At 44.1% G+C, this 13,656-nt stretch overlaps 1 protein-coding gene across 2 annotated transcripts in view; it reads right to left on the reverse strand.

The window, feature by feature from the left end:
* Positions 1–13,656, reverse strand: part of GPR137C (G protein-coupled receptor 137C) — a 120,413-nt gene that overhangs the window by 25,328 nt on the left and 81,429 nt on the right. For both annotated transcript variants that reach the window (XM_029598323.1, XM_029598322.1), the window contains 2 exons: positions 3,810–3,935; positions 3,508–3,632 (listed from right to left, as the gene is read on the reverse strand). In XM_029598323.1, the coding sequence (XP_029454183.1) occupies positions 3,508–3,632; positions 3,810–3,935 (251 nt within the window). The remainder of the gene's footprint in view (positions 1–3,507; positions 3,633–3,809; positions 3,936–13,656) is intronic.

Raw genomic sequence — 13,656 nt, forward strand, 5'->3', positions numbered from 1 at the left:
AAATTCGAGAAGGAAAGATCCTCCGGTGGTGATTTTCTTCTATCCTCTGGTGGTGAGGGCTCAGAGAGGATATCTTCCCCTGATGAATATTCTGAGTCACTAGAGTCCAGAGGATGTTCTATAGGCCTAGAAGGCTTAAAAGGAGTGTCAGAGAGTGGTGTTTGTGGCCTGATGGGTGGTATGACACCTGAGGGGCCTGGTAACGGTTCCTGATGGAGATCAGAACCTGGATGTTGAGGTGCAGAGGAAAGAGCGTATATAAGTGAGTCCAATTTTTCCATCAGAGGTTGAAAAATGGACGTATCATGAGATGGTACCGGCTGTGCCATCGAGGTCGATGGCCGCATTGGCATCGATGGAATCTGGGGCATCGACATCAAAGGCACCGCTGGTTGCGCCCTGGATGGTACCAGTCCTGGAACCGACGGCATCGTTGATGGTGATTTCCTCGGCATCGGCATCGCGTGTACTGGCGATGGAATCGGCGATGGTATGAAGGCCGGTGTCGATGGCAGGAGAGGAGTAGTCGGTCGTGGCATCGCTTCCACAAAGGCATCCTGAACCGCTTGGCGTATATAAACGTCAAGTTCCGCCCGCATGGATGGTGTGAACAGAGCACCCATGGGGGGAGGCGGTGGTGGCGACATCAGTACAACCTCAGAGCCCTGAGGAGGTACGGTTCCTTCCGCCGGAATCGGCGAGGATCGCCTTGTCGATGGCTCGGAAGCCTTACCTTTGAGCCGGGGTTTCTTGGACGGTGCCCCGTCATCCGTCGATGGCTCACCGGCTATCGGGGTAGGTGATGCCGTATGCGGCCTACGATGCCGATGGTGATGTTTGTCTTTTTCGCGGGCTTTCTCACTGCCCGATGTTGAGGCCTTGGACGATGGTGAGGGGGAGGAAAATGGAGCGTCTCCCGACTCACCTGAGTGACGTTTTTTCAATACTACTTTTCTAATCGATCCAGCCGGAGACGATTGTTTGGAAGTAGATGGAGCAGTAACTAGTTGAATCTTGAATAGCTGCTCCATTTTGTCCAGCCGTAGACGTCGACCTTTCGAGGTCATCGTAGCGCATAAGGGACAATTTTTTACCTCATGACCCTCACCAAGGCAAAGTACACAGTCCTGGTGTGGGTCTGTGATAGACATATTTCTCGCGCATTTTGGGCATTTTTTAAAACCTGTAGCCATTTTGTGGCCGGACAGCCGTCGACGGCCTAAGACTCAGGTAAAAATGTTTTTAATCCAAAAAACGGAACGGAACCGCGAGAACGGTAAAAACTCACCGCGATGACTAAACTAAGGGAGACCCTTTGCGGTTGAAGTTTTTTTTTTTTTTTTTGAAAGTTTTCCGTGAGGAAAATTGTGGAGAATCCCACAGGACTCCCAATAACCGCGAGGCTAACTGCTTCGCGGAAAAAAGAAGACTAAAGGGAGACCCCTGTGGCAGGGAATATCATAGCATGCTGGGCATGCTCAGTAGGCACACTGGTGCCAGTCAAAAGTTTCATAGAAACTTTTACAGAAGTTTTCCGTACATAGGGCTCCATTACTGATGTCACCCATATGTGAGGACTAGCATCCTGCTTGTCCTGGGATAACTGCTTTTACCTTAATGGACTTTTCTTCCAGGAACTTGTTCAAACCTTTAAATTGCAGAAATCCACTGCATATTCTTGGGATAAGCAGCTTGGAACCTCTCTACCCCTTGGGATCCTGCCAAGTACTTATGAGCTGGCTTGGCTACTGTTGAAATAGGATACTGGGCTTAATGGACCAGTGGTCTAACCCACTATGGCAAGTCTTATGTTCTTAAATAAGGGCCCAGTGCTATCTGAAGAGCAGCCAGAAGAAATAAAATGCATCTTGACAGGCGGTACTAGATTTTTTTTTTTTTTTTTAAAAGATATTCTGATGTGTTTGCTTTGAAAATGCAGTACTGAAAAAAAAAATAAAATTTTGCAGCAATGTTTAAAAAAATAGAAGAAATACAAAACTATACTCTGAAAGTTACATATCCTTGCTGATATATGGATGGAAAGACTGAGGTGTCTCAGGAATATTTGCACATGCTCAGTAGGGCAAGAGATGCACTAGATAAGAGGTCCATGCAGTGCCACTGGATGATGATATCACCCACATGTAATGGGCGATTTAGCCTGCTTATTGACAAACTCTTGCCTCTAATATCTTATAATCAGGGTCTTGCTTCTTGGCACTGACCTTCCATGATGTTTCCTCAAAGCTAGAGTATGGTTCCAAGTGGTTGCATCAATGCACTTTACATCCTTCTGTGCTGAGGTACTAGTACTGAGAATCTGCACATATGTCCAGGTAACTAAGGATGCCTTCAGGCATAACATCCCACAACTGCAGAATGGTTTCAAGGGACATACCTTTGGAGCCTAGCTTTTGCTCCACTACTTTATGAACTAGGAGCTGCAGCTACCATGGAAAGTTTTGGTACCTGATAGAGAGAATTCTTCTCTTATCTGAGGAAAAAATAAGCCTGTCAGAGGAGCTGTGATTGGGTATGTAAAAGCATTTGCTGTCGATTGATCAAGTGATTTGGATAGTGGACATGTTTTGCCTTCATAGGTGCTGATGAAAGTCAGGAATTCAGTCTATTTTTCCTGGTTCTAGGAGACATCCTGCTGCAGTTTTCTTTCCAAATGAGAAGAACCTAAGCATAATGCACATGCATTATGACCATCCAAGAGGCTCGTCTTCCTATCCAGGCTGGACATTTTAAAACCTGTTTTCCTGAATACTTCAGAGGAGACTAGAAGAGGGGGATATTTTATTTTAAGATAATTATATATTTAAAGGACAAGAGAAAAGCCTTTGCTGTACAGAACAGAGCTAGGAAAAAAAAAAGGTACCTGTAGACCACACTAACTTCCATGCATGCTCAAAACCTTTCCAGAGTTGAGTGCTGAACAATGATCCCTCTAATTTTTAAAAAAGCTTTGTGCGCAAAAATGTCCTTTTGCTCAATTTTTTGTAAGCAGAGTTTGAATTTGTGCACTATGAGCCAATATAATGCAAATATCATTGGGATTTCTTGTGCATGTACCCAAGTGCACAGCTTAGAGGGAACAGTGGACCTGAATGCACTATTGTCTCGTCACCCATTTGTGGAGCCTAGTTCTACTTGAAGACTCTGAAACTGAAGATTTACAGTACAAAGTACAACAGAGGAGAAACTGGCAGACTATGGATGCCATGGTATAAAAACTTCAAGACTTGGATATTTTTGCATCTTATTTTGTAGTAGATAAAGCATCAGCAGTAAGGATATGCTAGAGGCACAACATGGTGGAAGGGCTAGATTCAAACACCTGCTATGAGGGTTGGGGGGTAGACTCATGTAATAAGGTAGGCAAACCTGGTCAGATTAGTTGAGTGTCTTTTCTAGAACATAATACTGTTTTAAGAGATTAATTTAGATTACAGATTTCAGTGTATTTAATCAGAAAGGATTGTACTTTCAGATTCGACATACCTTCCTCTTTCTCCTCTTGTTCCACCCAGTCTGGTCAGGTCATCATCACTGTCATATCTTCTTGGATTGTCAAAAAAGTATGCCCTAGAGCCAAAACTCTGGCTATTTACCATACCAGCAGTTGCCTGCAGCAAAGAAATAAGGAAAAAGTGGTTTAAGTTACATATGAATTTCTGTTTTCAGAATTAGGCAATGAAAGTTTCTAAAGACTATCATGTTATATTTCTAAAATTAAATATTTTGCTTTAGAGATTGTAAAATAAATCAAATAAGCACATACAGAGCCCATACTATCATCTTACCAGATTCTGATTTAGCCTCTGCGCCCGGAAGAAGACCACTATTAAACTGGTTGGCAAGAGTTCCCAGAAAAAGAGAACAACTCCGAATACCACATAATCTTGGCCACTGATTTTTTCCATATTTCTCTGAAGTACAAATGAAAACCATAATAAATAGGAACCAGTTAAAATGCTTTGTTAACAAGTGAACAGACAAAACCCCCCACAACTAACCAGATCCAATGTAAAGAACATTCTAAGCATGAAACATGCACTACCATAAGTTCAACCTTCTAAATTGGATTCAAAGTTTGAGCCACTTGATTGCCCACAGAGCAATGCACCCTGAAAAGGGATCAGCACAGGACTGGGCAATTGATATAACGATCTTGCCTCTAAAGCCAGCCTGGTGGCTGTCATGCAGAGGGACCAGAGCTAGATTCCCAACTCAGGTCTTTCACTCCCTCGGTCAGCTGGGGATGCTGTGTGTGTGTGGGGGGGGGGGGGGGGGGGGGGGGAGGCGGGGGTATTGTGCAATGATTGATATCTGGACTTGCAACTCATAACTGCAAGGTTTTAGAGGAAGTCTAGCGCATGGCCCTTAACATAGGACACAAATGGTTGAGAAGCTAGATGGGGAAGTTGCTGCAGTATGACCCAGAGTTAGCAGGGGATAATAAGTGACCTTACTACAATAAACTTTGCATAGGTGGAAAAAAGTTCTAATACCCTCTTCTCCCATATCTAAGAGTCATACAATACACCTGTGAGGTTTGCTATAACCAAATAGCACACAACTTTAAAAATATTCTATTATGGAACAGAATGTTTATAAACAAGAAAACAGTAAAAACTATTTGGAATCTTTTATATACCAAGGTATAGCGAGTTGCCTTCACTCCAGTTTAACTTATTACAGATAATGAACAATATAACAGAGAATATTAACTGAACGCATTAAACCATTCTATATATACAGGCGAATAGAAAAGGTATTACAGTGTACAAACGGCGTACGACAGGTAATACAATGAACACAGTGTACAGAGTCCAGTCAGGTCTTACAGTGTATAAACATTGTCTAAACTAGTACAAACAAGTAATGATACACAAATTATGTGGAAAGCTCGTGTATGTCATTGAGTCACTGGAGTGTAAGCGATCAGATTAGCCAACACCATCTGTGAATGTTTGTCAGAATATCCAAGTTTTGAGCGGCTTTTTGAATGGATTTGATGTCGCTGAGTGAGCTTAAGTAGTCTGGTAGAGAGTTCCATGATTTCAGTCCCGAAATGGAGAAGGCTCTGTTCCTAGTATTGGAAAGCTTAGCTGAAGGAAGAGAGGGTATGACTAGGTGCAGTTTGCTAAAGGTTGTTCTTGTTGTGCGTTGGGGTTTGTGTATCTGGATCAGGTTATCGAGGGCGGTGTTATCTGTTCTGTAAGATTAAGGTTTTGAACTTGTTAGACCGGTAGCCAGTGAAGACTTCTCAGAACAAGGGTGATGTGGTCTGATTTTTTCTTGCCGGTTAGAACTCTGGCTGCGGCATTCTGTAGCAATTGGAGATGTTTTAAGGCAGATTTGGGAAGGCCAATTGGGAGAGAGTTGCAGTAATCGAGGCTGGTGAAGATAGTGATTGCAGGACGGTTCTGAATTCTTGTTGGTGTAGAAGCGGTTTAAGATGTTTAAGTATGTGAAGTTTATGAAAGCCTTCTTTAGTTTAGTTCGTTGTCGATCCAAATACCAAGGTCCTTGGTATTCTTCAGTTGTATGTTAGTGTTGTCAATTCTTAAGGAAAGCATTGGGGTTATTTGTCCTGTGTTTCTTTCAATGAGGATACATTCTGTTTTGTTCATGTTGAGGCATAGCTTTAGGTGGTTCAGCATGTTTCTAATTGAGATAAGGTGGTTGGCTGTTCAACTCAGTGCATCTTCGATCGTTGAGGTTATTGGAATGAGGAGTTTAATGTCGTCGGCGTACATATAGTATGTTATGCCTAGACTAGAGATGGGTTGGCAGAGTGGGGATAGGTAAATATTAAAGAGGGTGGCCGAGAGGGCAGACCCTTGTGGTACACCTGTTTCAAGGGGGAAGGGATCAGAGGAGTTAAAGGTTACTTTGAAGAACCTGTCTTTTAGGAATGAAGTGAACCAGTCAAGAGTTTTGCCTGAAAGACCAATGCTTGCAAGTCTTGATATCAGGCTTTTGTGGTCTATGGTGTTGAATGCCGCAGAGAGATCCAGTAGAATTAGTAAGTGGCTTAGTTTGTCAAAGCCTCTTATTTTGTTTGATAAATTGAGTAGCAGGGTTTCTGTGCTGCGATTTTTCCTGAAACTGTGTTGTGATGGATGTAGTCTTGTTGTTCTCTAGGTGTTCATTAAGCTGTATCCTTGCTGCTTCCTCTGTCATCTTTGCGAGTAAGGGAAGGTTAGCGATAGGACGGTAATTATTCAAATCTGGATCTAGGTTCTTTTAATATTTGAGTGATAGTTGCGATTTTTAATTTAGTTGGTAGTTCACCTTCGAGTGATTTGTTTATAATTGCTGCTATGGTTGGGGCAATTGTGTGCTATTTCCTTTAACTCTCGAGTTGGGATAATATCAAGCTCATGATGAGCTGGGTTTATTTTCCTTAGCATTTTTTCAGTTTCAATATTTGAAATTTGATCGAAATTAGACTAAGGTGTTATATTTGTTGTGTCCCGTTCTTCTGTGAGGATTTGTTGATGGTGCCAGTTATTTTGCTTATTTTATTCTTAAAGAACATGGCAAGGTCTTGGCTTAAATTGTTTCTGATGTGGGGGTGTTATTGTTATTCTCATCTATGAGGTTTCTTACAATGTTGAAGAGGGAGTTGGAGTTATTTGTGGAGTTTGTTTTTTTTTATCTTTTGACTATAGTTGTTGCGTTTGGTGTTCAGAATTGTTTTATGTGGCGAGCTGTGTGTGGTATCTTTGTAGGGTTACTGGGCATTTGGATTTTCGCCATTCTTTCCATTTTCCTAAGGTTGTTTTCATTGATCTAAGGTGAGAGTTGAACCATGGGTTGTTTTTTCTTTTTTTAATCAGTTTCGATTTATCTGGGTTTATGTTATTAGCAGTTTGTTCTGTAAGGTGGAACCAGGATTGAGTGGCGTTTATATTTGAGAGGTCAAGGTTAGCTAGTTTTCCTAGTTTTTGTTGAAGTTGGGTTGGAAGGGAGGTCTGTATTTGAATGATCGTGGTTCATTTGTTCTTGTCATGTAATTTGTTTTTACTTGTGTCCTGCATTGTAATAGGTGGTGGTCGGACCAAGGGACTGGTTTAGATGATATTGATGTGTCTGAGAAGTAGTGGTTGGTGAAAATCAGGTCCAAGGTGTGGCCTGCTTTATGAGTGTGGTTGTTCACTAGTTGGTTTAGGTTTAGGCTGGAGAGCATGTCGAGCAAGGTTTGGCAGTTTTGTGATCTGGGGTTGTCATCGGTGTGGAGGTTGAAGTCTCTGAGAATTATGGTAGGTTGTCAAACTAATGTTTGTTATTAAGAATTCTAAGAGTGGGGAGATCTCGTTGTCTAGAAGTTGGGGGGGGGGGCAATAAACTAGGCATAATTGTAGGAATTCCGAGTCAAATAGAGCAATTTCATATTTCTTAGGAAGGTTGTGATGGATCAATTTCATTGAGAGATGCTTTATGATAAGGAGTAGTCCTCCTCCTCTGCGAGACTTGCTTGGGATTGAAAATAAGTCAGTCATTGTTGGTTAGGTGATTTGTCAGAACTTGATCGGTATTTTTAAACCAGGTTTCGGTTATGGCGATGAAGCCAGGGTTCTTTTCTTGGATTAAGTCTGATATTAGTATGAATTTTTTGGTTAATGATTGAGCGTTTATCAGAAAGAAGGTGAGATAAAATAGGTTTTTTATATGCTTCATAAGTGGAATGTTGATCAGGTATCTGTTCTGATGAGACATGGTGGGGGGTGAAGCCATGATTGTTTTGTTTGTTAATTTCTCAAGTTGCCACTTAACACTGATGAGCAGGTAGTGTCATACTTAAAGTTATCTAGTGGCCAGACTCCAAGGGCATACATACCAGGTTCTTCAGGGAGCCATGCCCTATGGTCTCTGAAAAAAAACCCAAAAAAAAACCATAGCTACAATAGCAAAACTAGAGGGGGAGGGGGGAGAGACCAGAAACTGTTGGCGCAGTTGGTGTACAAAATCTAAAGTGTAGCTGTCTCTTATCACAGAGAGGACCCACTGGTCTGATGTGATCTTGGCCCATTCCTCGTAAAACAGACAGTCTGCCCCCTACCACTGGCACAGAGGAATGGCCCGGCTGCCCATCATTGCAAAGTTTTGCCTCCTGAGGCAGACGGGGAGGTACCAGGTCTACCAAAACAGCGCCCTCGAAAGGACTGAGACCATGACTGTTATCTGCCTGTAGACTGATGGAAAGATGAAGTGGATGCTCGGGGCGTACGAGTCCTCTGACACCCCCCGAAAACAAGATCTTCAGGGAAACTAAGACCTCCGCTTAGGCCTATCTTCGGGAAGGCGATGGACCTTATCTCTCCCAAGGATTGAACCAAGTCTTCGAGCTCCTTGCCGTACAGCAGCTTTCCCTTAAAAGGAAGAGAGCCCAACCTAGATTTGGAAGACACATCCGCCGCACAGTACTGTAGCCACAATAAGAGTCTAGCCGAAACCGCTGAGACAATGGACAGAGCAGAAGTCCGCAAAAGATCATACAGTGCATCTGTACTGTATGCTATCACCGCTTCCAGGTGCCCAGCTTGCTGAGCTTCCTCCTCAGAGAGAGACTTGTTGGCCAGAAGTTGCTGAACCCAGCACAGGCCTGCTCTCAAACCAAAATTACTACACATGGCTGCTCGGACCCCCAGTGCAGAGACTTCAAAAATTGTTTTCAGCCGCAGCTCAAGTTTTCACTCTTGCCAATCCTTGAGAGCTATACAGCCTGTGACCGGAATAGTCTTCTTGGTAACCGCAGCGACAGCGGCATCGATCTTCAGGACTCGCAGAAGCTCTAGAGCCTCCTCAGGTAGGGGATAGAGCTTATTCATGTCCTTCGTAACCTTAAGGCCCATATCCGGTGTATCCTATTCCTGGTACAGCAAATCAGTCGCTGAAAAATGGAACGTAGTAGGTGGGCCCCTCAGACCCAATAAAACTCGATCCATAGACCCTAAGACCGCTGGATCCTGTGTCTGCTCAATGCCTAACTCCTTCAAAATAGCTGGGATAAGAGGTGTAAGTTCATCCCTTCTGAATAAAACAGGACTATCTTAGGGTCATCTCCTTCCATGCCATGTGTATCGCGTGCAGCACTCTGCTGCAGATCCCCCTCACCCTCTATCTCCCCTCAGGGGAGGGGTGGCTAGGCCCTAATCCTCTGAATGCAAAGAAACAGAAGGAACTAGAATCGTCCTGTGGCACCTGGGACCTTAAAGGGCACCCTTCTCAGAGCGGCTCCGGGCCTGCTTCCCTGATTTTGAGGGTAAAGGTGAGGAACTCCTGTCCCTGCTGTGTCTTTGTGGCTTTCTTAGCTTGAAAGGCTTGTGTAAAAAATGAATATAGTCCGAATTTGAGGAGGATGAGGAAGAGGAATCCACCCTAGCTGCAGTTTCACCATGCTAGACCCCCCTATGGGCAAATGCTGATAAGGTAAAAAATTAACACCCGACGCAGCCAGCCCTGCTGGGCTGAAACCATCCAAAATGGCACCCATTCTCATGCTCAGTGGGAACAGACCCGAGGGAAGGACTGGCATCTCCCCGAACGCACGGGTAATTGAAGAGACGTGCAGCATGACCCCCCCCCCCCCCCCGGCAGTCTGTGTGGTGCCCTCACCCCCTGGGGCATGCAAGGACACAGATCATCCCCAAACTACTGCGTGCCCTGCACGCTGCCCTCCGGGACATGCCGGGCTGAGGAAAAAGTTACTTTTATTTTTGAAAAACTGATCGGGAACAAAAAACCACAAGCACCGAAAGAAAAAAAAACCTGTTGAGGGAAGGGAGAGTCGAAGAAAACTATTTAAATTTTTTTTTTTTTTAATTTAATTAGGAGTACTTGCCCAGCACAGGAAGGGGTCTTGCCACCAGGTCTCCGGGGGTGAGCGAGCTGGGCTCCCCGGTATCAACCCTGCAGCTGAAGAAAGGGCTATCAGGTCCGACCACAGCCGCCTCTTAAACCAGGAGGGACTGCACTTTCCCTGGGAGGCCAAGGAGATCCTTGTTGAAGTCTTTTTTTTTTTGCAAACAAGACCTACCAAAAAGAGGATATTAAATTTAAAATGGAACCTCTAACTGCCTCAGACTAATAGACTGTGGGTAAGCAAACCTAACACCTGCTGGAGACAGAGTAACACTGACAAGCTGTGGGTAGCGCCTAGGTATATATAGGGCAGAGGCTGCCAATCTTTCTCTGTTTCCACCTGCTGGAGACAGAGTAACACTGACAGGCTGTGGGTAGCACCTAGGTATATATAGGGCAGAGGCTGTCAATCTTTCTCTGTCTCCACCTGCTGGAGACAGAGTAACACTGACAGGCTGTGGGTAGCACCTAGGTATATTATAGGGCAGAGGCTGCCAATCTTTCTCTGTCTCCACCTGCTGGAGACAGAGTAACACTGATAGGCTGTGGGTAGCGCCTAGGCATATATAGGGCAGAGGCTGCCAATCTTTCTCTGTCTCCACCTGCTGGAGACAGAGTACCACTGACAGGCTGTGGGTAGCACCTAGGTATATATAGGGCAGAGGCTGCCAATCTTTCTCTGTCTCCACCTGCTGGAGACAGAGTAACACTGACAGGCTGTGGGTAGCGCCTAGGCATATATAGGGCAGAGGCTGCCAATCTTTCTCTGTCTCCACCTGCTGGAGACAGAGTAACACTGACAGGCTGTGGGTAGCACCTAGGTATATATAGGGCAGAGGCTGCCAATCTTTCTCTGTCTCCACCTGCTGGAGACAGAGTAACACTGACAGGCTGTGGGTAGCGCCTAGGCATATATAGGGCAGAGGCTGCCAATCTTTCTCTGTCTCCACCTGCTGGAGACAGAGTACCACTGACAGGCTGTGGGTAGCACCTAGGTATATATAGGGCAGAGGCTGCCAATCTTTCTCTGTCTCCACCTGCTGGAGACAGAGTAACACTGACAGGCTGTGGGTAGCGCCTAGGCATATATAGGGCAGAGGCTGCCAATCTTTCTCTGTCTCCACCTGCTGGAGACAGAGTAACACTGACAGGCTGTGGGTAGCACCTAGGTATATTATAGGGCAGAGGCTGCCAATCTTTCTCTGTCTCCACCTGCTGGAGACAGAGTAACACTGACAGGCTGTGGGTAGCACCTAGGTATATATAGGGCAGAGGCTGCCAATCTTTCTCTGTCTCCACCTGCTGGTGCAGGGACAAAACCCAGGAGTGACTGATCCGGGTATGTACAGGGAAATAGGATTAGAAGTGAGAAACTATTTTCACACGATTGCTCATGTGGCACTAGCTAAAAAGAGTAAAAGTGATGAGGCCAGATGGGATACATCTGAGGGTTTTAAGGGAACATCAAGAAATTCTGGCAGCTTTGCTGGCTGACCTTTTCAATGGATTTTAGCATCAGGAGTAGTTCTGGGGAAATTGAGGTGGTTTCTCTTCATGAAACATAGTAAGGAGAAAACTGGGAACTGTAGGCCAACCTCTGTTGTGAACAAGTTCATTAATTGCCACTAAAAACAGAGGATAGTGCAGTTTCTGGAATCCAAAGATTACAAGATCAAGACAGCATGGTTTTGCTAGAAGTAGCTGTTAGATGAACCTAATCAAGGGTTTAACTGGGTGACAAAAGTTGGGATCAGAGGAAAGCATTAGGTATGTTTGTACTTTGATTTTAGAAGGCTTTTGACTGTTTTGCATAAGATGTAAATAGATTAAGCTCTTTTGGTATGAGCCTTAAGGTGACTAACCTCACACTCTACCAGTTCTAACCCAAAGTATAGTGGTAAATGACACTCTTGAGGTGAGGGGTGTTACTTGTCATAGGCTGCAAGGTTGGGTCCTTGGATAGATTGACATTTTTGTAAGCTATATTGAAGAAAGACTATTTGAAAAAAGTTGTCTTTTGCTGGTCTCATACTTTGGAACAGAATACCAGAACATTTAAGGACCCTCACTGATACAAAAATTATGTTCACTTTGGAATAGCCATGTTATTTATTTTTTTTAAGTTAGTGAGGCACTGGTAAGGAACCAGTCTATCCATACTAAATGCTTCATGTGTTAGCTATAAAGTGGCAGGTGAAGGAAAATTTGAGTAGAGGGTACGTTTCAGTTTTGTTTTGTGTATTGGACCATGTCATTGTAAACTGCTGCAGCCTTTTCTCTGCAAGCATGCAGTATATTTATTTAATAACTTTTCTATACCGAAGTTCAGGTAACAGTGTTACCTATCACTCCGGTTTACATTGCAACAGATAATAAACAATGACAACATATGTCTTACAATGAACAGGGGGATGTGAACAACTTGGATAACAACTATGAACCAGGACAGAGGAACTAATTAGAGTGAACAAGCCTATGGGGAGGGAGATTAGCTAATGGGGAAGGGGAAGGTTTATTACTGATGAGAAGAAAAAAAACCATGAGCCTAGGTTCTGGTTGTCAATACACTGAGAACAGTCTGTGGTAGCTGTGGAAGATTTAGTGAGTTATGGGAACACTTGTCCGAACATCCATGTCTTGAGTCTTTTTTTGAACGTGTTGGGGCAGTGTATCAGCCTTAGTTTAACATTAATGCACCTGCTATCATTTTAGGAGATTTCAACATCCATGTCGATTCCCCCTCTCCATCATCCAACTGTGAAGCCCTTCTCTCCTCCCTCCAAGCGATGGGCTTCAAACAATCCCACACACAAGGCAGGCCACATGCTTGACCTGATATTCACGAATGAAACCATCTCGCCCATCTCCCCACCTTCTTGCACCCCCATCCCTTGGTCAGATCACTCGCTAATAGTGACAGAATTAACTATAAAACAAAAACAGACTCCCATTGCTAAGAAATCCTCTATCCAGTTCAGGAAACCTTGTTCCATGGACACTCAACAGCCTTGCCAAAGACCTAACCAAACTGGACCTCTCTGATGCTGACACCGCTATTAACTCCTGGCAAACCATCACACACTCAGTAGCACACTTAATCTGCCCCTTATTTTCAAAAGTTATCAACCCTGCCCGCACGAACAAAAAACCCTGGTTCTCTACTGAATTAAGAAAACTAAAACAAGACCTACAACACAAAGAACAACGCTGGCGAAAAGATCCCTCCCCTACCTCAATGGCTTCTTAAAAAACAGCAATGAACTTTTATAGGACATCCATTACTTACACTAAACAAGATTTCTACGCCAAAAAAAAATACACGGCTTCCTATACGACCCAAAAATTCTGTTCTCATATGTTGCAGCCCTTACCACCCCTTTACCCCCTACCTTCCCAGAAGAAGCCCAAAGCAAATCCACAGAGTTGGCAATCTTCTTTAACAAAATCAAAATTCTTGCCCCGCTGGCAACATCCAACACTTCATCAACTCCCTTGCTCCCACCAAGCCAAAATCATTCTCCAACCATCCACGAACAGACACTAGAATCTCTTGAACCTACATCAGCCCTGGAAATTGAATCAAAAAAATGAAACCTTCACACCCATTGGACCAAATACCGACCAGACTACTTCTCACCATTCCTAACACCATTGCTAAACCTCTGGCTGACATTATAAATTGCTCCCTCAATCAAGGATCCGTCCCTGACTCTTTAAAAATTGCTTCCCTGAAACCCCTACTAAAAAAAACCCAATCTGGACCCAACTAACCCTGTA

Source organism: Rhinatrema bivittatum, chromosome 4 (assembly GCF_901001135.1).
Source record: "Rhinatrema bivittatum chromosome 4, aRhiBiv1.1, whole genome shotgun sequence".
In the NCBI taxonomy this organism is placed as follows: domain Eukaryota; kingdom Metazoa; phylum Chordata; class Amphibia; order Gymnophiona; family Rhinatrematidae; genus Rhinatrema; species Rhinatrema bivittatum.